Here is a 24,455-nt window from a genome sequence, read left to right on the forward strand (position 1 = left end):
ACTAATTTTAGCTATTTCATAATTCAGTTTCCAAATTTTTTAATTAGCGATAGGAATAATTATCACACACAATTGAATTGAATGAATTAGCTAGTGTCACAAACAATGCATTCAAAAGGGTCCTCTGGTGGTAAAACAGTTGTTCCATCCAATAGTCCTGATATGATATGCCAGCCTTCATCCATCCATTATATATGACTATGCCAGCCTTCATCCATCCATTATATATGACTTTTCTTCCTTTCTCAGTTGAAAAGAAGTTATACAAGTTAACTAACCATTGGGCATGGAGTGGTTTAATCACTGAAAGACGAAAGTCAACTTCAACATCTTCAAGAATACACTACTAAACTAGTACTATACTGTACGTACATATACATGTATTATATTTGTTGTACTAGACCTATAATGATAGCTAATAGACTACTTCCATTTAAACGAATTTTAAAAATTTCTTTGGTTAAATAAAAGTATGCGAGTACTTATATTAGCGGTTTGGGTCGTTCTCGCTAAAAACGCTAAATTTAATACCCGTTTATAATAGTGACCTTAAGGTATCACATTTAATGAATAATTACTCACAGATAATTAATAGTCTTGACAGCGCTACCTAGCATTATTGACATTTGGAACAGAAGACTAACATCAAGAGTATAAATTATAATTATACTAGTCTTCTATAAGTGGCTTTCTCGTCCTGTGATTTCATGAATGATCATGTTTTTGATTCAGATGCATCTTTTGGTGGCTGCATTCCATCGAACACATTGTAATACACTACAGTTGAGTCAGAGTCTACTAAAGCTAGGGTTAGTTTGGGAATGAGCTCACAGAATGGTCCCTCTTCCATTCTACTTGGTTCCAGTTCCATGTGAGAGGCTCGAGGATGAAGAGCAGCAAAGTAGTGCTTTATCCTGCATGTGCATGTACAGAGCACATAATTATACATGTAGGTTGAGGTATACAAGCACAAGCATACATGTAGGATTCAATTTAAGTAGTTTTGTTTTTAGTCAGGTCTTCTTTTAGTTGAGGTTTTGTACACTCAGCCAATTTTGGGAGTACTTTTGTGAAAATAATTACCTAAACAAAGGGCTTCATGTTTGCTCATTTCATAGTTGCAAAACTCCCAACAACATGTCATTGTGCATGCTTCAAGTACTCACCTCTCCATGGACAATTCTGTGCTCGCTGGCAGGGGCAGTATATCGGAGAGGGAGTCCTGTAGTAATGTACATGCATCTACTGTTAGGTCACACGTGTGTGAAATACTATAAATGTAACTGCTGCATAGATACAGACAGATACCGATATTACGTACATTCTCCGCTTTTTGTCCACTAAAGGTCACCATTTGTAAGTCTCTATTTCCATGGATATGTACTGCATGCCACAACTTTACTGCAGAGCAATAATACACCATAAATTAAAGCTAACCATCTTCATTTACCTCGTATACATGCATATCGCATAGACACTTAGTAGAAATTTTCAGACGATTACGGTACAAGGGATTCATAAACGGTAAGGATGTACCCTCTGTAAGGTCAAAGTAGGTAAGGATTGCACAGTGTGTTTGAGTGGAGTTGTCAATTCCTTGGGCCTTGATCTCACACACCTGCAGTAGAATTAGGAACTCTAATGCATGCATACAAACAATAAAGGTAATCACACAGCCATTATTATACCTTAGGATGAGAACTTATCCAGCCTTGGTCTTGATGTGTACACATGGTGCCATGTGGTTGTCAGGTTAATTGACCTATGACCTCAAATTAGCTGAGTCATCACTGTTGAATTGGACTGTGTCTCTGGTACTCGACTGTGTTCTGTCACTTGTACTTGATCTCTGCAGTGTATCTATGGCGTGCTATGCTCCGTCCAGTGAGAGCCTGTTGAGACAAACATCCAGACAGTCATCAAGTGGAGAGTAAGTAGCCAGTACTGAATACATGCAGAATAATAATAATTATTATTTGACATTATATCAACAGTTACAATTCACATTGTTTCAGTGTGTTCAGTGATGAACTGGAGTTTCTACAGAATGTGTATTTTGACGACTTAACGTACAAGTCATGTGACCAGGGTAGCCATATCCTCCAGTTCCGGGTCACCCCCAGTACAGGAGATGACAAGGAGAAACAGTACGTCTACCTGGTGCTCAACATCACTGTGGCAAAGGAGGTACGTGTGGCTACTATAGATCTACATGCTGATGCTTTTGAGAGAAAAAAATTGGTTTATCTATTTTGCGCACCCTAGGCATAATTTTGCGCAGCGAGGTATACAGTAGTGTATACGGTAGTGTGTTTGTCTGTGTAGACTGCTACAGCTGCTCAATGAAGAATAAAGTGCAAGCAAGGGTTTCTAATAGGCTTCTAGCCCACGTTTTTTTTCCAAAACTTGTCCATGGATTTCGGCTTTGCAAAATAATGCTTCGTTCTCGCTAGTTTTGCTTACAGTACTTAGGAATGCCATTGCAGCCTTTTGAATATTACGTACATGTAGCACAACTTGTCCATGGAGTGTTCCTACTCTACTCAGTAGTTATCTCTGCACTAGAACGATAGCTATTGGTAGCTGCACGAGTGAGAAGAGAGCTGCAAAGCTGTGCTTAGCTGTTTCATGCAGCAGCCATTAATTGTATCTATGAACTTTTGGTATCCTTTTTAGCAACGATCATGGTCGATCATTTCCCACTTTTTGCAACTAATAGCTAAACTTGACCGTTAATGTCGTCTGTTTCGTCAGAATGCTTTGATTAGCCCAATTCAACTGCCGAAATTGCATCAGAAATATTTCTGTTTCACGTGTAGTAATAATTTATATTGACGTTATAAATGAATGAATGATAAATGAATGAATGATGATAATGCTTGGCTGTCCTAATAGCTGATATGGAGTAGAGGCTTTGACATGGTCATGTGGACATCACATTCTCGTGTCGTTCTTCCGCCTGTCAATAAATTGTTTCCTTCTTTCTTCTCGCGAGGCATAGTCTGGCTGCAAAACATAAGCAAAGTCTAGCATGACATTATAACCAGTCTACTATAATATTTATACGAACAAAATCTAGCTACATATATAATTATAAAGTTAATAATCAACAACAAATTCATTGAAAGCGTATTTTAGCCAAACTAAGACTTACGCATCAATAAAACTTAGTGGACCCGGTGAACAGCCATTACTCTACGCAATAAAACTTAGTACATGTACAAACATTCAAAAAATGTGGTTATAGAAATCAACTGACACAAAGAAGGACACCTGAAAACACCTTCAACTGCTATAAGCAGATAGTTAAAGCATACACAACGTCAGAAGTATGTCGACCCAGTAACTATACATACTGGCTAACTGCTACACATAAAATAAACACAGCAAATTCTTTTCAAACAGCAAATCAACTGACACAAAGTTATTACAAGAGTAAATACAGCCATTTTCAGCTCCACAAATCAGCTACAACGCTCTGACTGAAACTAAAACTTACTTCGCAGACCTAGTAAAGCCAATCACAGTGGTAGCACTTTAGCCTGCAATCGTAGATTCTAGTGACAACAGATTCTTTGCTTGCCAGTAGCTCTGGTAGCTGCGAGGTAATCATCCTCCCAGCAATACTCCAGATACTATCTGTAATTTAGGGGCGTTTCATATCCATGTAATTTATAGTGTCTATGCTGTAACACAAGCTTAGTTTGGGTTGTTCTAGTGTATTTTGAGCCAGTTGAGAGTCCATCAGCATATTTCTCATGGATTCAGAATTTTTGGCTGGTTACCATATAGCAGTATATTCTACAGTGGGTGTTGTCTTCCGGTTGAAGCTATGACATCAGTTACATTCAATTGAAACACGCCAACAATCAACTCCCCCCACGTTATACTGCCTCGTCATCTCATCAAATGATCTATTAAAACAGATCGTGTTGCATTATTATTAGGTCTGAATTGATATACTAAGACTCTAAAGTTATGATGAATGCAGAACTTTACTATTATGTTTGCGGTATTATACTTGTTGCCGGGATGATTTTGTGGATTACCAATCTCTTCTTCAGTTCTTTTCTAGGCGTGTGTTTTCGGATCATTTATACTTTGGAGGATGGAGGCCCAGAGAAATTCATGTTAGATGGGATTTTGTTTTGTTTTAGTTGGCTTGACGTTTGTCTTCCCTGGTAGAATTGATATTAGTAGAATTGATATTCACTCTCTATGTCATTCTTACTTCTGTGGAACGATCACCAGAATCAGCTTCAGCTTTGGAACCACCTGGGTGAAGAACATAATAACATTTAGCGGACATCAGAACAAACTACGATATGTTGTGTACTGTACTGGTATAGATAGACGAGATACACATGAACGTGAGTTGTAAATATAATTATTTTGATGGTTGTATGTCATACATGTAAGAGACTGGACATTGTGTGTTGATTGTTTTGTATTTGTTACGTAAATGTTAATTTGTGTGACGTAATGCCAGCTACATGTAAGCCTGGATTGATTTAGTTTTTGTAAAGAACCTCGTCGAGAACTGAACGCTGTGTGTCTATGTATTTTTTGTGTTGTCTCGATTCATCAAACTCAAGCTACCGTGAATAGCTAGTCCTACGTATCATCTCGGTGACATTACATCTAGCTCGTACCAAACACAAAACTTAGGCATACTGTAATTCAATTCTGAATCAGTGGTTGAAAGTAGACGGCGCGTATTCAATGGTAACTACAATGTACACAGTACATAGAGGTATGTACATGTACATGTAGACAACAATTAATAATTATATTGCTCAGGTATAGTATTCCGTAGCTCCCTCTATAGAGGGTTTATTCTCACTAACATGTACACTCATGTATATTTACATGTACAGTACCCTCATGTCGTTCCTGGGTGCTCGCTAGGGCAGTCTCGTGGTCTCTCAGATACTCACTTGAAGAGGTAATTAAGGGACATACGTACGTGTGTGTGTGTGTGCGCGCGCGCGCGCGTGTGTGTATGTGTTCCATTGCAACTCCCGCTACGATGAAGGAGTAACCATGCCTGTGCAAACACACACACGTAGCCAGTAGACTAGCTAACAGCTTACATTGACAAATATACATGACTGTACATGTAGTATATGGTCTTATGACTCACATCACATGTTTTGTGGAAATAAAATATACCCAATAGAATAAGGTATAGTTACATGTAATTCTTACATTTGTATTAGTTGAATTTCGAAGGTACGTATTGGCTACTTGATCCTACGAAATTTGAGATAGCATGTACAGCATTGACCGTGTTACGGGTGCACAACACGTGGGAAACAATGTTTCATGAATTATGATCACTGTAAGATATTCAGAGCCCCCCTAAAACGTCATTCTCATGCCCCCTAATGGTGAAGATCAGTTGGAAAAGAAAAAATACATTTTTGACTTTTGTGAAGATAGCTAGAGATACAAAAAATTCTTTTTGTCACACTATGAGATCTTTATGTACGTAGAATGCTTCTATGACTGGTGTACTACGTTGTATGGTCTCAAGTGTCAGTTGGAAGTGCAAGTTTTAGTACAACTGTAGTAGAATCTATTGCAGACAGCGGTACATGTACTATCTAGCCTAGATTTTACTCAACGTTAGATACATAGCCTCTATTAAACCCCGGCATAACACGGATATAATTCGAGGTAACTTCCATTTTCAATCCCTCTCCCTCTTTAATCTATGGTACAATCAACCCTTTGGCACATCAGCAGTGGCTGCAAATAAGAAACATGATATGTTGGACACGTGGGGCCTTCACTCACCTGGCTAACAGTTCTTGTAGTGTATTACGGAGCAGAGGAGGTGCGAGGCACATGAAGTTTTTCATGCCTCGGTCAAAATTCAATTGCGTGTTACCAATGTTAATATGCATGTGTAAAGTGTCTACTATATGTGAGTGTCTACTATAATTATGTGTTACTCTGTTACCAATACACTGGTATTTCATTTTATGTGCAACCAATATACATAATATCTATAGTGCTCAAATTAATGATTGGGGTTAAAGACATGTATAGGGTAGCTTCATTAATTATTAGTTAAACAGTTTTCAATGCGTTTGAGCCTTCACGTTTAGTGCTAGCATTTCCGACTACTGTGATAATAGTCATTTCCGAGTGCACTCTGTTTGACTTCCTAGTACAAAGCTCTTCTCTCCAGTTCTTTCTCAACCTGGTGTTGAAATAGAGCAGTGTGATTGGGTAGGACACTCCCTGTAGACAGCTGATAAAAGCAAATGTCACACCTTCTGCGAAATTGGCCCAGTTTCCAAGGTAATCTTTCACTCCTGCTAACTTTAAAACTTCAGAAAATGCTGTGCCAATCAAATAACCTAATAGTCCATTGCATAAGATGATAAACACCATCAAAATAGGCATTAGCAGAAGTTTTCTGTTCAAGTGTCTGTATTCTTGGATTTTTTGCCTGACGGACATTTTCTTAAATAGCTGTACAGACCAAACTGAGGTTGCTATGACTATGACAGAAGCTGGGAGCAGTGTAGACACAAAATATGCTCCTAAAGATATGTTTTCAGGATCACTTGAATTTATTAATGTAGTATTCTGTATGCATAATGGCTGGCAAGGATTTGATGACGCTGGTAGAAGGATTTGCGGAATCAGTAGCACTGTGAACCAAAACATTCCAGCCAGAAAACTTACTCCGATGCAAGGGATGATCCTTCTGTAGCTGTTCCATTGCTTCTTCCCTCTGATGATTTGTAGCTGTAACAAGCTCTGGCAAGTAATTATCAGTACAGAAAAAACAGTGGAAAATGCACCAAACGAATTGGCTATGGAAAACGCTATAATGTTGCATGTGCAACTAAGCAAGTCTGGTGAGACTGTTACGGTTATTATACATTGACCAATCTTGTCCACACAAAGCATCAATAACAAAGAACTATAGAGCACCGTTAGAGGCTTGTTGCCAAGCTTGCTCTTGATAAAGGCTGTGAAGACAGTGAGATTCCAGAATAGTGTCGACGGGAGTATTACTGCTAAATAAAGGATGATGTCAATAGCTACGAGTGGTTGCCAATACGGAAACTCTTGAGTAACATTGCCATTATAGTCATCGTAATCTAGAGACTCCATCTTTAACTGTTATAAACTGTGATTATATTAAATTCTTGCTATTCTCAATAAATTAGGTGTCGTTTACCCCTATTCGGCTGAAGTGCAGGCATGTCGGACCTCCTCTGGCTTACACTGCCACATGCACAAGTTATATCATTGTTCCACTCTATACCGTTGCAATGCAGGTGCAAGTGCATGATAGAGTCTATATAGGCTTTGAGCAACTTTTGGGAATTTTGACCGGTGGATTTTAAAACTCGCTTAGAGGCCATTTTGAAGTCTTTTTATAGTTTCAGTTCAGACTTAGCGTAGCAACTTGCGTAGAAAAATCTGTAGCTATTCTACTTAGTATAGTTGTCTCTGCAGTAGAGCACAGCTATTACTATACCCGTGGCCTCCCACGCACGCCTCGGGTAAATATAATATGATTATCACATAACTTTGAGCACGCATACATTAATTGACTCGATACAAAAATATTTATCTATTAATATAATTTTAAGCCAGATTCTCGTAAGGTCTATATGGATGCACAGACAAATCACGTTTGCAAGTTTGCCGACCCAACTTCCACTTTGAGTTATGATCTGTTGACCATTGCTGTAAAATGGGCTTCGTTGAATTTTGATACTTGTCTGGTATTTCTGGTCGAATGTCAACGACAATATTATGGTAGATATCATGGGTAAGAAGGGTCCGTGGGTAACTGCGATGCTTTGGGTTTCGTATTCTAAGACGAGGGTCGATAACTACCTCTCCATTAAATAGGATATTGCACCTGATCATAGTAAACAATTGTGAGTACCACCAGCTCACCGAATCGTATTTTGGTGTGTATGGAAGTATGTGGTCCATCACTTGATAGTGAAAGGCGTTAAGAATAGCATCCATGTGGTATATTTGTACGTATACTGTGAGTTCACAATTCACCCCCTTGGACAAATTTTCCGTAGAGAAACCCCTATACTCGTTATCTAGGGGGATGATAACTACAGCTGGTTGAAAGGTCTTGAGAGACTTCTCGTACATTCTCCATGGATTATGTGCGCTATTTTTAATCATACTTTTCAGTTCAAGATCATCGTCCATGAAAATGTAGTACATGTACTTTTCTTTCCTTTCTTTGGCTGCTTCGTAAAGCAAGTTTCTTCCAACAGTCCAGGTTGTAGACTTACTAGAGTTGAATATGTATTGGACGTGACGCAATGATGTGTCAGCGCACTTCTGTTTGTAACTCAAGATGATTACATCACACTGACAAGCGTCAGAGTCTCCAATCACTTCGGGAGACTTTAAATAAGTTGGTATACAGTTCTCTGTTTGCGTTAGATAGAGAAACCGAGCCGATGCTATTTCAATTGTAAACGGCGTTAAGGGCTTATACGTCAAGGGTTTTATATAAGCCCTTGAGAAATACGGTAGCACAACCATAGAAATGCCAAGCAAAACCAGGAATAATAACATCACCTTACCGAAAAGGGTTCGATTGGCCATCATTTAGTTGATTTACTGTTGTTGAGTTTTTTCTTTTATAAATGTAGCCTCGTTCCCAGGCCTTCTTTTTCTTGCTGATGTAGTCGAGTTAGAGCCATGCAGCGATCAATGTTCCATGCGTCGCCAATCAATAATCACATGAAATTGCGTCTACACGCAGTACAGGAGACTGAGTTGTAAAACAGATGTGGAGAGCTGGGTCCCACCAAAACTATCGAGATATTCGATGAAAATGATTGCCTAGTAGAACTGCTACAACTTGATTCTAATACCAGAACTACTCTAGTAGTTCAGAGTATCCAACCATAATTATGGCAGTTGTAAGTATCTGTCCTGACTTGAACTCTGAAACTCATTTCATGTTTACTTCATAGTTATTACACCATTCTCGTGTATGCATGCGTATAATTAGAAATGAAAGTGAATATTGAATGATTACACAAGACAAAACACGTAAATAAAGTGAATCTAGTAAATCTACAAAACAAAGCAAAAAAAACAGGAAACTAATACTATAATTAGAGTAAATAAGTAAGTCTTTAGGTTAGATTAAAAATACTATATGAACAACAGTATATAGGCAATTGTAGCGGGTAACGAGTTCCACAGGAAAACACTATTAACAAAAAAACTAGTGTATTTACAAACTAAGGAAAGACTATGAGAATGAATATGTAGGAGTAAAAATCCGAAAATTAAAGGCAATCCATTATCTTATACGTCTGACAACAGATTAGAATTAACTCATGACATTTAGCTGGAGGGAGCCAGTTGAGATTTTGTCTACACTCCTCAGGAAGAAAACTAGACAGGTGGGAGCCCGTACGTTAGAGTACGTATGTACAATAGAAGCAATGTCAGTAGCTTCCAGTTTGAATGGCTACGCAAATTGAAGGATTCTGTATTCGTCCAATTTAACTGTAGAGAGTACACATTTATCATATCACTTCCTCTTTGTAGCTCGAGTGCCCCGTATGTCGTGTATATCTATAGACACATCAACCTTGAGCTTTGACCCCTCTAAAACAATGGCAACTCCAGTGAAAGGCGTTACATTTCAACCGTTACCCAAATTGAGAGCATGGCAAAATAAAATGGAGGCATTACTATTGAAACAGCGGCGGAAAGGTGGAGTGATTGACACGAGTCAATCTGATGTCATTGATGGAACATGGGTAATAAGAGACTATACATGTATTAGACAACTTGTATCTGCATGTAGACATATTCGTATTCTGATACCTATATAATATAGCCTTTTGTGCATTGACCGTTTGTAGTTATAATGGATGGAACTTTATATTACACACACACACACACACACACACACACACACACACACACACACACACACACACCACACACACACACACACACACACACTCATGCAGGTGAGTACTGTTTCCACCAATAGCAAATGGACCAATCTATAATTTCTAAATGTAAAAGCGCTGAAGACATCAAAAAATCTGAAGTGCAAATACGCATGGCATTTTCTTTTTCGATTCTCATTAATGTTCTGTAAATCTCCTCTCGCCTTCTTTAATTTCTAGTATGTGTGTGTGTACGTTTCTTTTGTTCACTGTGACGTTTCAATTATCAGATATCAGTACTTGCTTAGCAACACCGTATACGTACGTATTCTGTACCCAGCACAGCTACATCTAACTGCTGTGTTAAAAAGGTGTGTTGCGTAATAATTATCCTACTGTTAATTATGTGTTTTATTTGGTGCAGTTACAGGCACTGTCAGTTTACTGTTTTTGTATGTATACCATTTTTGATGTCAGGAATGATGATGTTTGATTCAGCTGCGTCTTTGGCGGCTGCACATGTATACATACATTATAGTCTATGACAAGCTAGGATCAATCTGGGATCATTATTGTCTCCTATATTGCTTTTGTCTGTGTTAAAGGTGTAGCATAATTGTCTATAGCTAGACGCAACAGTACAGTATAGCACCAAATATAATATTGTGCTAATTGCCTAAATTCCCAGATTCTATTACTGTTATAGATTGTTTCGAAGATGAGGTTCTAATAATTGGAACTGAACAATGAGATTTAGTATTAACCTCTGATTTATTATTAATTATGCTTGTACCTGAAAGTATTGCCTCAGTTGAGTGAACGCAAATAAAAACGAGGGCTGGTGAGAAATCGAATTGGAGAGTGGATGTAGCGTATCACATTTAATGAATAATTACTCACAGACAATTAATAGTCTTGACATGCAGCGCAAGCGCTACCTAGCATTATTGACATTTGGAACAGAAGACTAACATCAAGAGTATAAATTATAATTATACTCTTGATGTTAGTCTTCTATAAGTGGCTTTCTCGTCCTGTGATTTCATGAATGATCATGTTTTTGATTCAGATGCATCTTTTGGTGGCTGCATTCCATTGAACACATTGTAATACACTACAGTTGAGTCAGAGTCTACTAAAGCTAGGGTTAGTTTGGGAATGAGCTCACAGAATGGTCCCTCTTCCATTCTACTTGGTTCCGGTTCCATGTGAGAGGCTTGAGGATGAAGAGCAGCAAAGTAGTGCTTTATCCTGCATGTGCATGTACAGAGCACATAATTATACATGTAGGTTGAGGTATACAAGCATACATGTAGGAATCAATTTTTTTTAGTTAGGTATTCTTTTAGTCGAGGTTTTGTACACTCGGCCAATTTTGGGAATACTTTTGTGAAAATAATTACCTAAACAAAGGGCTTCATGTTTGCTCATTTCATAGTTGCAAAACTCCCAACAACATGTCATTGTGCATGCTTCAAGTACTCACCTCTCCATGGACAATTCTGTGCTCGCTGGCAGGGGCAGTATATCGGAGAGGGAGTCCTGTAGTAATGTACATGCATCTACCGTTAGGTCACACGTGTGTGAAATACTATAAATGTAACTGCTGCATAGATACAGACAGATACCGATATTACGTACATTCTCTGCTTTTTGTCCACTAAAGGTCACCATTTGTAAGTCTCTGTTTCCATGGATATGTACTGCATGCCACAACTTTACTGCAGAGCAATAATACACCATAAATTAAAGCTAACCATCTTCATTTACCTCGTATACATGCATATCGCATAGACACTTAGTAGAAATTTTCAGACGATTACGGTACAAGGGATTCATAAACGGTAAGGATGTACCCTCTGTAAGGTCAAAGTAGGTAAGGATTGCACAGTGTGTTTGAGTGGAGTTGTCAATTCCTTGGGCCTTGATCTCACACACCTGCAGTAGAATTAGGAACTCTAATGCATGCATACAAACAATAAAGGTAATCACACAGCCATTATTATACCTTAGGATGAGAACTTATCCAGCCTTGGTCTTGATGTGTACACATGGTGCAGTGCCATGTACGTGGTTGTCAGGTTAATTGACCTATGACCTCAAATTAGCTGAGTCATCACTGTTGAATTGGACTGTGTCTCTGGTACTCGACTGTGTTCTGTCACTTGTACTTGATCTCTGCAGTGTATCTATGGCGTGCTATGCTCCGTCCAGTGAGAGCCTGTTGAGACAAACATCCAGACAGTCATCAAGTGGAGAGTAAGTAGCCAGTACTGAATACATGCAGAATAATAATAATTATTATTTGACATTATATCAACAGTTACAATTCACATTGTTTCAGTGTGTTCAGTGATGAACTGGAGTTTCTACAGAATGTGTATTTTGACGACTTAACGTACGAGTCATGTGACCAGGGTAGCCATATCCTCCAGTTCCGGGTCACCCCCAGTACAGGAGATGACAAGGAGAAACAGTACGTCTATTTGGTGCTCAACATCACTGTGGCAAAGGAGGTACGTGTGGCTACTATAGATCTACATGCTGATGCTTTTGAGAGAAAAAAATTGGTTTATCTATTTTGCGCACCCTAGGCATAATTTTGCGCAGCGAGGTATACAGTAGTGTATACGGTAGTGTGTTTGTCTGTGTAGACTGCTACAGCTGCTCAATGAAGAATAAAGTGCAAGCAAGGGTTTCTAATAGGCTTCTAGCCCACGTTTTTTTTCCAAAACTTGTCCATGGATTTCGGCTTTGCAAAATAATGCTTCGTTCTCGCTAGTTTTGCTTACAGTACTTAGGAATGCCATTGCAGCCTTTTGAATATTACGTACATGTAGCACAACTTGTCCATGGAGTGTTCCTACTCTACTCAGTAGTTATCTCTGCACTAGAACGATAGCTATTGGTAGCTGCACGAGTGAGAAGAGAGCTGCAAAGCTGTGCTTAGCTGTTTCATGCAGCAGCCATTAATTGTATCTATGAACTTTTGGTATCCTTTTTAGCAACGATCATGGTCGATCATTTCCCACTTTTTGCAACTAATAGCTAAACTTGACCGTTAATGCCGTCTGTTTCGTCAGAATGATTTGATTAGCCCAATTCAACTGCCGAAATTGCATCAGAAATATTTCTGTTTCACGTGTAGTAATAATTTATATTGACGTTATAAATGAATGAATGATAAATGAATGAATGATGATAATGCTTGGCTGTCCTAATAGCTGATATGGAGTAGAGGCTTTGACATGGTCATGTGGACATCACATTCTCGTGTCGTTCTTCCGCCTGTCAATAAATTGTTTCCTTCTTTCTTCTCGCGAGGCATAGTCTGGCTGCAAAACATAAGCAAAGTCTAGCATGACATTATAACCAGTCTACTATAATATTTATACGAACAAAATCTAGCTACATATATAATTATAAAGTTAATAATCAACAACAAATTCATTGAAAGCGTATTTTAGCCAAACTAAGACTTACGCATCAATAAAACTTAGTGGACCCGGTGAACAGCCATTACTCTACGCAATAAAACTTAGTACATGTACAAACATTCAAAAAATGTGGTTATAGAAATCAACTGACACAAAGAAGGACACCTGAAAACACCTTCAACTGCTATAAGCAGATAGTTAAAGCATACACAACGTCAGAAGTATGTCGACCCAGTAACTATACATACTGGCTAACTGCTACACATAAAATAAACACAGCAAATTCTTTTCAAACAGCAAATCAACTGACACAAAGTTATTACAAGAGTAAATACAGCCATTTTCAGCTCCACAAATCAGCTACAACGCTCTGACTGAAACTAAAACTTACTTCGCAGACCTAGTAAAGCCAATCACAGTGGTAGCACTTTAGCCTGCAATCGTAGATTCTAGTGACAACAGATTCTTTGCTTGCCAGTAGCTCTGGTAGCTGCGAGGTAATCATCCTCCCAGCAATACTCCAGATACTATCTGTAATTTAGAGGCGTTTCATATCCATGTAATTTATAGTGTCTATGCTGTAACACAAGCTTAGTTTGGGTTGTTCTAGTGTATTTTGAGCCAGTTGAGAGTCCATCAGCATATTTCTCATGGATTCAGAATTTTTGGCTGGTTACCATATAGCAGTATATTCTACAGTGGGTGTTGTCTTCCGGTTGAAGCTATGACATCAGTTACATTCAATTGAAACACGCCAACAATCAACTCCCCCCACGTTATACTGCCTCGTCATCTCATCAAATGATCTATTAAAACAGATCGTGTACGTTGCATTATTATTAGGTCTGAATTGATATACTAAGACTCTAAAGTTATGATGAATGCAGAACTTTACTATTATGTTTGCGGTATTATACTTGTTGCCGGGATGATTTTGTGGATTACCAATCTCTTCTTCAGTTCTTTTCTAGGCGTGTGTTTTCGGATCATTTATACTTTGGAGGATGGAGGCCCAGAGAAATTCATGTTAGATGGGATTTTGTTTTGTTTTAGTTGGCTTGACGTTTGTCTTCCCTGGTAGAATTGATATTAGTAGAATTGATATTCACTCTCTATGTCATTCTTACTTCTGTGGAACGATCACCAGAATCAGCTTCAGCTTTGGAACCACCTGGGTGAAGAACATAATAACATTTAGCGGACATCGGAACAAACTACGATATGTTGTGTACTGTACTGGTATAGATAGACGAGATACACATGAATGTGAGTTGTAAATATAATTATTTTGATGGTTGTATGTCATACATGTAAGAGACTGGACATTGTGTGTTGATTGTTTTGTATTTGTTACGTAAATGTATTTACTTAATTTGTGTGACGTAATGCCAGCTAAGCCTGGATTGATTTAGTTTTTGTAAAGAACCTCGTCGAGAACTAAACGCTGTGTGTCTATGTATTTTTTGTGTTGTCTCGATTCATCAAACTCAAGCTACCGTGAATAGCTAGTCCTACGTATCATCTCGGTGACATTACATCTAGCTCGTACCAAACACAAAACTTAGGCATACTGTAATTCAATTCTGAATCAGTGGTTGAAAGTAGACGGCGCGTATTCAATGGTAACTACAATGTACACGGTACATAGAGGTACGTACATGTACATGTAGACAACAATTAATAATTATATTGCTCAGGCATGGTATTCCGTAGCTCCCTCTAGAGGGTTTATTCTCACTAACATGTACACTCATGTATATTTACATGTACAGTACCCTCATGTCGTTCCTGGGTGCTCGCTAGGGCAGTCTCGTGGTCTCTCAGATACTCACTTGAAGAGGTAATTAAGGGACACACGTACATGTATGTATGTATATGTGTGTGTGTATGTATATGTGTTTCATTGCAACCCCCGCTACGATGAAGGAGTAACTATGCCTGTGCAAACACACACACGTAGCCAGTATACTAGCTAACAGCTTACATTGACAAATACATGACTGTACATGTAGTATATACCTTCAGTACAGTCTGCTCCCCACCATGTAATAGTATCTTTGTCTGTTGTTGGTCTTATGACTCACGTCACATGTTTTGTGGTAATAAAATATACCCAATAGAATAAGTATAGTTACATGTAATTCTTACATTTGTATTGGTTGAATTTCGAAGGTACGTATTGGCTACTTAATCTTACGAAATTTGAGATGGCACGTACAGCATTGACCGTGTTACGGTTGCACAACACGTAGGAAATAATGTTTCATGAATTATGATCACTGTAAGATATTCAGAGCCCCCCTAAAACGTCATTCTCATGCCCCCTAATGGTGAGCAATCGGTTGGAAAAATTTTTGACTTTTGTAAAGATAGCTAGAGGTACAAAACGTTCTTTTGTCACGCTATGAGATCTTTATGTACCTAGAATGCTTTTAATAATGAAAGCACCGCAGGTGCTGATGCCTCGGTGGAGGTGCCAAAGCTACATAACATAAAACTACTAATAGCTAGCTTTTATACACACATTGATTATTGGGGCGAGCGAAGCGAGTCCCTACCTAGTCTTCAACGTTGCAATTTTGTCTGTATGTATGTATGTATCCATACGTCATGGACCGGCACAATGATTTGCTTTTGGGACTGCCGACTTCCACCGTTGCAATTTTGTCTGTATGCATCCATACGTCATGGACCGGCACAATGATTTGCTTTTGGGACTCATGATCCTTACCGACTTCCACCAGGTGGTCTTACATTGGACGTATTTGGCCAAAATGTAGCAGCAATTACTGAAATAGATGAAGCCGAAGTCACTGCTGACAACCTAATCTCTGCACAGCCCTTCTCATGTTCTTATAATGGTACTGTCATGAACTCAGTTACGCGACCTTGATAACTACCAGTGCAAATGTAAAATGCTTCTACTACGTATACTAAATTAATAACCTTGAATTTAAATACAACATATTTCTTTTAATTCGTAAAACAAGCATGTTTTCTTACGCTCGCCCCACAATGTTCAACATAATTATCATGATGAACATCTTTAATTTTGCTGCATGCAATCAACCGAATAGTGGGTAATGATCAACCATGATTGTTGTTAAAAACGATCGATGCCAAAAGTTCAAGTCTAAAATTATGGCTGCAAGTCAGCAGAGCCTTGCAGCTCTCTGCTCATTCTTGCAGCTACCAATAGCTAGCGTTCTAATGCAGAGCTAACTACTAAGTAGAGTAGTAACACTCGGTGAACAAGTTTTGCTACGGACTCTTCTGAAAAGGCTGCAATAGCATTCCAAGTAAGCAAAACTAGGCATATCTCGAGAACGAAGCATTATTTTGCAAATCCACGAATTAAAATCCAAGTAAACATGACTAGAAGCCTATAGAAACTCTTACTTGCACTTGATTCATCCTTGAGCAGCTGTAGCGGTCTACACACACACACACACACACAGACACACAAACACACTACCGTATACCTCGCTTGCGCATGCGCACCGAGGCATAATTATAGCTAAGACTGGTGTACTACTTTGTATGGTCTCAAGTGTCAGTTGGAAGTGCAAGTTTTAGTACAACTGTAGTAGAATCTATTGCAGACAGCGGTACATGTACTATCTAGCCTAGATTTTACTCAATGTTAGATACATAGCCTCGATTAAACCCGGGCATAACACGGTTGTAAATCGAGGTAACTTCCATTTTCAATCCCTCTCCCTCTTTAATCTATGGTACAATCAACCCTTTGGCACATCAGCAGTGGCTGCAAATAAGAAACATGCTATGTTGGACACGTGGGGCCTTCACCCACCTGGCTAACAGTTCTTGTAGTATATTACGGAGCAGAGGAGGTGCGAGGCACAGGAAGTTTTTTATGCCTCGGTCAAAATTCAATTGCGTGTTACCTGACAATGCACAAGCACAGCTGCCAAATTATATAGAATACATGTATAGCTATATCAGCTTAATCCTCCCTATTAATTCTTTTAGAATCTTCAAGAGGGATGCCTGGCGTTGCCATGAGTAGCAATTCGTTTAATCTGCTATTGAACTTTGACCTGGATATAATAAGGAATGTGGTGCATAAAAACACTTCCTGCGCCTCGACATCCCCTCCTGTGGTTATAGAGAGTGCAAGTATGTGTTTATAGGGTGACCACTGTCACAACAGACATCATCGTTTTTTAGCCGCAGCTATTTTCTGAAATGCGCAGCCACCTCGCTATTCTGGCAAGCTGCACTGTCCCAAAGGTGGCCGGATTAACGAGAGTCTTGTACATGTCTATAAATTTATGATCTAATTAAACCCATTTCCCCTCCCCCTTCCCCTCCCCTCAGCATACTAGACGGTCTGTGTCGCAAGTGTGAGGAGCTGTTGGGCTGTGAAATGATCTATCAACTGGTGGAGTTCACGAAAGAGTGTCTCACTGACAACAACTTACCCAGTGGAGAGTGTGCCATATGTCTATCGGGATTCGAGGTACCGTATTACTAGTCTAAGAATGTTTTGCGAGCATCAAATATTTGTGAACTTTGCGATGGTTGATCAATTCGCAACAATAAAACCCACAAAACCTAAATTGTTACTAGTAAATACACACCAAAACGCAATAGTTAGATCGCAAAGGGTACTGATTTGGCTCATTCACAAAGGTGTTTCACCCGCAAAAAGTAATACGGTAATGCAATACAAACGTGTTTGCACAGTGAGATAAGGTTTCATTTCTTGAACTATATTAGTGTCTTATTTCTATTCACAGCACATCACTTATTCAGCATTGTATATTCTTGGAATGTTTAGCTCGGCATTCAAGAAATGAAATCCCATTATATTTTACCAAGGATACCCGTACTACATACATTAATCACAACACTCAATCAGCAATGGCATTGCCTCTTATGGACAGTGTGTGCCGTGTCCATGTGTTATTTTAGATACACAAAAGTACATGTACATGACTTGTGTATATCACTTTTAAGTTCAGTAGGCTTAAGATCATTGTTTGTTCTTTTTAGGGATAACTATATTTATTGCTTTTTAATAAATGCTGACATCAACGTTTTACATTCAAGGAAGCGACTTATCACTAAGTGTGCAGATATTTTTCCATATCGAACACCCGGAAGTATTATTCAGTCTACACTAAGACTCCCGGAAGTGTGTATTACACAGTTCATTTGCCAATTTATATGGGCCCTTATGGGAGATAATGATATTCATAGTTCGCAGTAGTATCAAAAACAGTAACACTGCTTTTGTCAAGGATAACTTTTCATCAGAAGGTGCCTATCACTATTAAATGATATACAAATAATGCTGAATAAATAAGCTACTGAATGATATAAAAATTAAGTGGTAAAAAAGTACTGAATTGCTGCATTGTATGAAAGAAAACTGGTGATATTTATATTTTCTGTGACTTTGATTTCCGGGCAAATTAGTAATGGGGGTGCTGGAGAGATACAGATAGGCCTAAACCAGGGGCGTAGCCAGGATTTGAGATAGGGGGTGCTTATTACCAATGGGGGTGGGGGCACTCCCCCAGAAAATTTTTGTTGTTACATGCTCTGAGATTGATTCTAACGCAATCTGGCTAAAGAAATGAGGGTACTGCTACTTTGAGGGTACTGGTGGTTAAGCCACATCTTCATTTGAAGATGTCCTATAAAATGCATTGTTTTGAGTTGTGACAATTAAATCATGCAGCTGCTAACCAGGTTCTGCTTGTGAATTAGCAGGACAGGGTGGCAAGCCACTTGCAGTTGCAGTGCTGCTCTGTGAACTGGGCTCAACGGAAAAATACTCATGATGATGATGGTGATAGCTGCTGAACATTAACAGTCTGCAACTCTGTGGGGGACCTTGGTCTGCTCAGCACGTGGCTTTGCGCATGTGCACTGACTGGAATGAATATTTGGAGGTGGAGCTAGATAGTTAGAGGTGGAGTTTTGAGTTGATAGAGCTCTAGTTACTCTCGATCTCATATCAGCTAGCTAGTTAGTAAAATGAACTTGTGGAGCAGAGTCTGAGGCCAGAGGGGGGTGCTGGAGCACCCTCTGGCTACGCCACTGTAAACTATAGACAACACTGGTAACTACAAGTAGACCAAATAAGAACACTAATGACCCAGGTTTGACTAAGATACAACAAAGTAAACATTGACAAAAATGAGTAAGTTTAGCTCTTGCCTACTTGCCACTTGAGTGTCCAGAGTTTCTTGAAACTGCCTAGATAGCTAATATAATGCTAGAAGTTAGTCTTTGCAAAGAAATAAACAGCATCCGCTTTGCCAATATTTTTTTATAGCAGGTCTTGTGTTCTAACATTGGCCAGTTTATTGGATATATCCTGTTTGGACTGACTTTGATATCTGGGCAAATTAGTACTCCCCAGTTCTGGATCCTAATTTTCCTGTGACCAGTTCATGAATACTATATCTACTAGTACTGTGACTCTGGAACCTGGCTTACACTTCAGGACCTGGGTATTGATGCTGGAAAAACTGAAAAAGTTGTTTCTTTATCCAATTCTGATAGTAAACAATGACGTAACAGAAGCCATAATTAAATTTACGGAGAATTACTGTAGTATTTACAAGCCACAAACAGGAAATTTACTCACTATGATGCAAAACCACAATTACATCATTTGAAGCCAAAATTGTAGTCTTAGTGTAGACTGTATTGCACACTTGTTATTGCACACTAGAAAGTGCTTCTTATTTGGAATGAAAAGTTTTCAGCAGTGAGAGAATAAGAAAAACATAGTTTACACACTTATAATCATGCATTGCAATGTTTATCAGTCTCTTTTCTGCTCTGTATCACTTCTTTGCTCTTTTGCAGTGAGGCTGAGGATCAGGAACTTGTCAGTGTTCAGTTTAGCAGTCATATTTAATGCATCAAACAGGCATCTGTGTTGGGACTGAGTACTTTGAGCAGAATATTGAACAGGTAGAAGCGTATTGCACCACCATTTAGATTTTGTTTAGGCTCTTGTAAATGGTTTTGACTTCAAAACGGTTGTCACACTTTTTTTATGCTATAGCGGTCCATGTTTCCTCTTCTGATACACTGCAGCATGATAGAAAGCAAGCACACGCTGTTTATCCTTCAGAACTATCCGTTTTCAAAACAGGTTGCTGGTTGTCAACGCTGTCTTTTTTCTTGTCTGTTCTCTGCACAATCTTTAAGTAGCCTTCTGCAAGCTCTCCAGGTGTTCTAGAGTCTTATTTTTTTGTCTTTCAGCCGTTTTCTTTCTCTTAAACTCGTCTTCAACTGGGAGAAACTCAATTTTGTTGCTACGCATCCTTCTGGTTTACAAAGCAACCGCATGTCGCACATGTGCAGATTCAACCTGCATTTTGGTTGCTAAGCAATAAATGCATTATCCCATGGATACTGATAATTATCACTCGTCTGTGCCTAGTAACTGTCACGAGTACCTACAGTATCCATAGTTATTATAACATGTTTTCGACCCAACCCTACTATTAGCCCGGTAGTGCTAAGGATATAGTACATTATTTTTGTTTGTATTGACGTGTACGCAGTGTTATTGTAAATGTTCTGATGTCAAATTGTTGGGAAACCTCGTTTTGTTGGGGTACGTTATAGAGTGTTTCCGCTGTATCCTCTAGTACTGTTTGTTTGGGCTCTACACCAACGGCAAGTGACCTCTAATAATAAGGTGCCCTATAGGGTCATTATTTAGAGGTTCCACTATTACTGTTCTATACGCATGTTATAATTATTGTATATATACGTGTGTAAAGTGTCTACTATACGTGTTACTCAGCTCTGTCCTCTGCCCCGTTCAGGAGAGTGATGAGTTTCAGAAGACGGACTGCTATCATTACTTTCATCTTCCCTGTCTGGCCGACTATCTTCACTATTATCAGAGACAGGTGCTACTAATGAAACGTGTGTATACGTTGTATCAGTTACAGCGACAAACACAGCGACAGATGCTTGGGGTTTTTATGAATAGTGACCTACTTATACACTAGTCATGCAGGTTCAACATAAAGTTATGTATGTGTAGAATGTAAGACATCCATTAATAAACTCTTTAGCAATACTGCACATCTTCGATTCATTCGTGTGCTTCTTAGGGGAGTTTTTACATCTGTAGGTGTGTTATTGGTAAAACTAAAACTCATGGCATATGTTAACCTACATGTATGCACACTGTGTAACCTGCTACTCACTGTACACATTTCATGTATCACACAGTTGTTGGAGGACCAAGAGGAGGACAGAAAGGTCGATATGATGCTCAGGAAGAAAACTAGACAGGTGGGAGCCCGTACGTTAGAACACGTGTGTACAACAGAAGCAATGTCAGTAGCTTCCATTTTGAATGGCTACGTAAATTGAAGGATTCTGTATTCGTCCAATTTATTACAGTAATCTGTCACTGTAGAGAGTACACATTTATCATATCGCTTCCTATTTGTAGCTCGAGTGCCCCGTATGTCGTGTATCTATAGACACATCAACCTTGAACTTTGACCCCTCTAAAACAATGGCAACTCCAGTGAAAAGCATTGCATTTCAACCATCACCCAAATTGAGAGAATGGCAAAATAAAATGGAGGCATTACTATTGAAACAGCGACGGAAAGGCGGAGTGATTGATACGAGTCAATCTGATGTCATTGATGGAACATGGGTAATTAAGAGACCTACATGTACATGTATTAGGCAACTGTATACTGTAGACATACCTATAGCCTTTTGTGCATTAATGGTACTTGTACTGGATGGAACTTCATTATCATTTTATTACACACACGCACACTACACACCACACACCACACACACAGGTGAGTACTGTTTCCATCACTAGCAAAAATGACCAATCTACAATCTCTAAAAGTGAAAGCACCGAAGACATCAAAAAATCTGAACCAAGCCTATCAAAAACCTCCCCAAAGACAAACAGGAAGAGAAACGATTATTCCCGAGTTAAAAGCTCCACCTATCAAAGAAACGATCGCAAACCAAAACAAGAACAAGTAGACGGAACGTCTAAGTCTAGTTTATATGGACGATACAAAAGAGAAGATAACAAAAGTGGAGCACATCAGAGTGGGCCGAAAAGAACTAGAGCTCGTGATCCGGTCAAAAGTGGCAGCTCAAAGAACAATAAGCACGAATCAGAAGGAGCCACTTTCAAAATCCCTGTTTCAAAAACTGTAGTAGGCGAAATAACGATAATGTCTGGAGGAACCGAATCAATTTCTACCCGGATAACATCATCAAGTAAAGAAGATAATATTCACAAAAACGAATCTCGTTCAAAAGATAGATCGTATGTATCCAAGATTGGCGATGGCCGTGATACTCGAAGGCCCAGGGAATCGGGAGGTGTAAGAGGGGGGAAACCTGGTTCCAGAGGCCTCGAAACCAAGACAACAAGCTAACGACTCCTCACATTCTGAACAGTCGTAATTATAGGCTTTAATCAGCTAATTCATTATTAATTATTGGTAAAAAATTCATGTGGACAAATTGCAGCACGCCCTCGATAAAAAGTTTGTTGCAGACCAGCCCCACCCACTAGTAAAACAGGCTTTCCCCAGCAAGGTCAACGTTTTCCAGTTAACTAGCAGTGGGTGATTTCTCCATTTCTTGGGTCTTGCTACAAGAAAACACCACTGGCACTGTAGATAGATCATCAAAGTAATTTTGATAGACACTACTAGACAATGGAAGAAACCCTATATGAGCTCAACAACAACAGCAGTAATGAAACAGACTGCCGGTTGTCCTATGATTCCATCGAATACAAGATACTAGCTGTGGTGAGAGCTTCTGTTGGCTTATTGTCGTTTATAGCCTGTCTTGGAGTCATCATTATCATATTTATCTTCAAGAAACACAGAGTGTTCATTCAAAGGCTTGTGCTTTACCTGGCTATTGCAGCAATGATTCATTCAATATCCTACTCTACTGCGAGAATAAACTTTTACACTCCAAGACCCATCATGGACAGTTATTGCTACTTTGGAGGTCTGTTTAACCACTACACTGCTGCAGTCGAACTTATTAGCATTTGGTGCATCATGATAAGTCTGTTTGTGAATGCAATGTTTCGCCGAAGCACTCAAAAGCTTGAGGTGTTTTATATTCTTGCAACCTTTTTTGGACCAAGTTTGTGGTTCTGGGTTCCGGTTTGGCTTCAGTCGTATGGAACGTCTGGGGGGTGGTGTGGTATACGGTTTTTGAAAAAAGACTGCTCTCGTTATGAAGATGGAACCTTTATACAGTTTGGGATATGGTACATACCTCTCTACGTCTCTCTCATTGCCATTTTTCTCGGTATGATTATCGTAGCTCTTAAAGCAATTCGAGACGCTTTCAGGTGGCACGGACGCTTTGACCCGAATTGGAAACAAAATCGACAAATCTTTAAAAACGAAGTAATTCCATTACTTTGGTACCCAATAATTTATCTACTGTTAAATTCTTTTTCTTTAATTAGTCAAATCTACCAAGCAGTTCATCCAAACAACCCGTCCATCGTTTTGACATACTTTCGAGTCATTAGCTCTCCGCTAAGAGGTGCAGTCATTGCTCTGGTCTATACGTTAGACAAACAAACAAGGAAAAAGCTCACCCCTTCTCACTGCCGTGCGATCTTTCATGATTGCTGCCATGATGATAAAGTCCAAGAATATGACACATTGGCAGGGATAACTGATAGCTACCATCGCACTGATTACATCAAGTACGATGATCACACTGAGCTAAAGGATAGCCAAAATGAAGTGATGGAAAGAGTTAATTAAAGTAACTGACAAAATAATAGTTTAGTTGCTGTTTTATATTTTGCTTACACATTTATTTTATATCATGCAATAATTGCGGAGAATAATTATTACTAAACCACGTTCAGCAATGCAATAATCGATCTATATGGATTGTGTGTGTGAACTTGGCAGATCATCTCCATAAAATTATACCACGTCACCCAATTAACTCCATGTGCATGCATGCATTCAATCTACTTAAGTTTAGCTATGCATGCAGGGATCTACATACATGGCTGTATATATAGGCCAACTCAAGGAAGCTGTAATGTTTG

The 24,455-nt window shown here is 39.0% G+C and overlaps 6 protein-coding genes across 19 annotated transcripts in view; 4 read left to right on the top strand and 2 right to left on the bottom strand.

Moving 5' to 3' along the window:
• Positions 1 to 22: 22 nt before the first annotated feature.
• On the bottom strand, positions 23 to 1,766 carry LOC135343045 (tRNA-splicing endonuclease subunit Sen15-like). Of its 3 annotated transcripts, none has more exons than XM_064539978.1 (5): positions 1,689 to 1,766; positions 1,537 to 1,618; positions 1,322 to 1,401; positions 1,167 to 1,222; positions 23 to 914 (listed from the first exon to the last, which is right to left on the bottom strand). In XM_064539978.1, the coding sequence occupies exons 1-5, from the start codon at positions 1,731 to 1,733 to the stop codon at positions 716 to 718; spliced, it is 462 nt and encodes a 153-aa protein (XP_064396048.1). In that variant the 5' UTR covers positions 1,734 to 1,766; the 3' UTR covers positions 23 to 715. The 3 variants fall into 3 exon arrangements, with proteins under 3 accessions (XP_064396048.1, XP_064396046.1, XP_064396047.1); XM_064539976.1 differs by having other exon boundaries at positions 1,322 to 1,396; positions 1,451 to 1,618; XM_064539977.1 differs by lacking the exon at positions 1,322 to 1,401 and having other exon boundaries at positions 1,451 to 1,618.
• On the top strand, positions 1,758 to 10,447 carry LOC135343047 (E3 ubiquitin-protein ligase RNF25-like). Of its 5 annotated transcripts, none has more exons than XM_064539986.1 (5): positions 1,758 to 1,930; positions 1,995 to 2,187; positions 4,878 to 4,945; positions 5,233 to 9,785; positions 10,002 to 10,447. In XM_064539986.1, exons 1-4 carry the CDS (start codon positions 1,863 to 1,865, stop codon positions 5,249 to 5,251), a joined length of 348 nt encoding a protein of 115 aa, XP_064396056.1. In that variant the 5' UTR covers positions 1,758 to 1,862; the 3' UTR covers positions 5,252 to 9,785; positions 10,002 to 10,447. The 5 variants fall into 5 exon arrangements, with proteins under 5 accessions (XP_064396056.1, XP_064396054.1, XP_064396057.1 ...); XM_064539984.1 differs by having other exon boundaries at positions 9,571 to 9,785; XM_064539985.1 differs by having other exon boundaries at positions 1,765 to 1,930; positions 2,016 to 2,187; positions 9,571 to 9,785.
• Positions 10,448 to 10,889: 442 nt separating this feature from the next.
• LOC135343046 (tRNA-splicing endonuclease subunit Sen15-like) lies at positions 10,890 to 12,104 on the bottom strand. Of its 4 annotated transcripts, none has more exons than XM_064539982.1 (5): positions 11,932 to 12,073; positions 11,694 to 11,861; positions 11,565 to 11,644; positions 11,410 to 11,465; positions 10,890 to 11,174 (listed from the first exon to the last, which is right to left on the bottom strand). In XM_064539982.1, the coding sequence occupies exons 2-5, from the start codon at positions 11,713 to 11,715 to the stop codon at positions 10,976 to 10,978; spliced, it is 357 nt and encodes a 118-aa protein (XP_064396052.1). In that variant the 5' UTR covers positions 11,716 to 11,861; positions 11,932 to 12,073; the 3' UTR covers positions 10,890 to 10,975. The 4 variants fall into 4 exon arrangements, with proteins under 4 accessions (XP_064396052.1, XP_064396050.1, XP_064396051.1 ...); XM_064539981.1 differs by having other exon boundaries at positions 10,911 to 11,174; positions 11,780 to 11,861; positions 11,932 to 12,083; XM_064539980.1 differs by lacking the exon at positions 11,565 to 11,644 and having other exon boundaries at positions 10,893 to 11,174; positions 11,932 to 12,104.
• Positions 12,041 to 22,869, top strand: LOC135343034 (E3 ubiquitin-protein ligase RNF25-like). 4 transcript variants are annotated; one of them, XM_064539960.1, is made up of 8 exons: positions 12,046 to 12,182; positions 12,247 to 12,439; positions 15,133 to 15,200; positions 17,702 to 17,843; positions 21,184 to 21,270; positions 21,599 to 21,661; positions 21,825 to 22,037; positions 22,192 to 22,869. In XM_064539960.1, the coding sequence occupies exons 1-8, from the start codon at positions 12,115 to 12,117 to the stop codon at positions 22,789 to 22,791; spliced, it is 1,434 nt and encodes a 477-aa protein (XP_064396030.1). In that variant the 5' UTR covers positions 12,046 to 12,114; the 3' UTR covers positions 22,792 to 22,869. The 4 variants fall into 4 exon arrangements, with proteins under 4 accessions (XP_064396032.1, XP_064396033.1, XP_064396030.1 ...); XM_064539961.1 differs by having other exon boundaries at positions 12,047 to 12,182; positions 12,268 to 12,439; XM_064539962.1 differs by lacking the exon at positions 15,133 to 15,200 and having other exon boundaries at positions 12,041 to 12,182; positions 12,268 to 12,439.
• The window catches only part of LOC135343037 (gelsolin-like protein 1), a 133,219-nt gene continuing 123,077 nt past the window's right edge, over positions 14,314 to 24,455 (top strand). For both annotated transcript variants that reach the window (XM_064539968.1, XM_064539969.1), the window contains exon 1: positions 14,314 to 14,324. The gene's annotated coding sequence lies outside the window, so the exon portion shown is untranslated. The remainder of the gene's footprint in view (positions 14,325 to 24,455) is intronic.
• On the top strand, positions 22,879 to 24,340 carry LOC135343040 (uncharacterized). Its single transcript, XM_064539972.1, has one exon. The coding sequence runs from the start codon at positions 23,077 to 23,079 to the stop codon at positions 24,157 to 24,159; it is 1,083 nt and encodes a 360-aa protein (XP_064396042.1). The 5' UTR covers positions 22,879 to 23,076; the 3' UTR covers positions 24,160 to 24,340.

Source organism: Halichondria panicea, chromosome 10 (genome assembly GCF_963675165.1).
Source record: "Halichondria panicea chromosome 10, odHalPani1.1, whole genome shotgun sequence".
Taxonomy (NCBI): domain Eukaryota; kingdom Metazoa; phylum Porifera; class Demospongiae; order Suberitida; family Halichondriidae; genus Halichondria; species Halichondria panicea.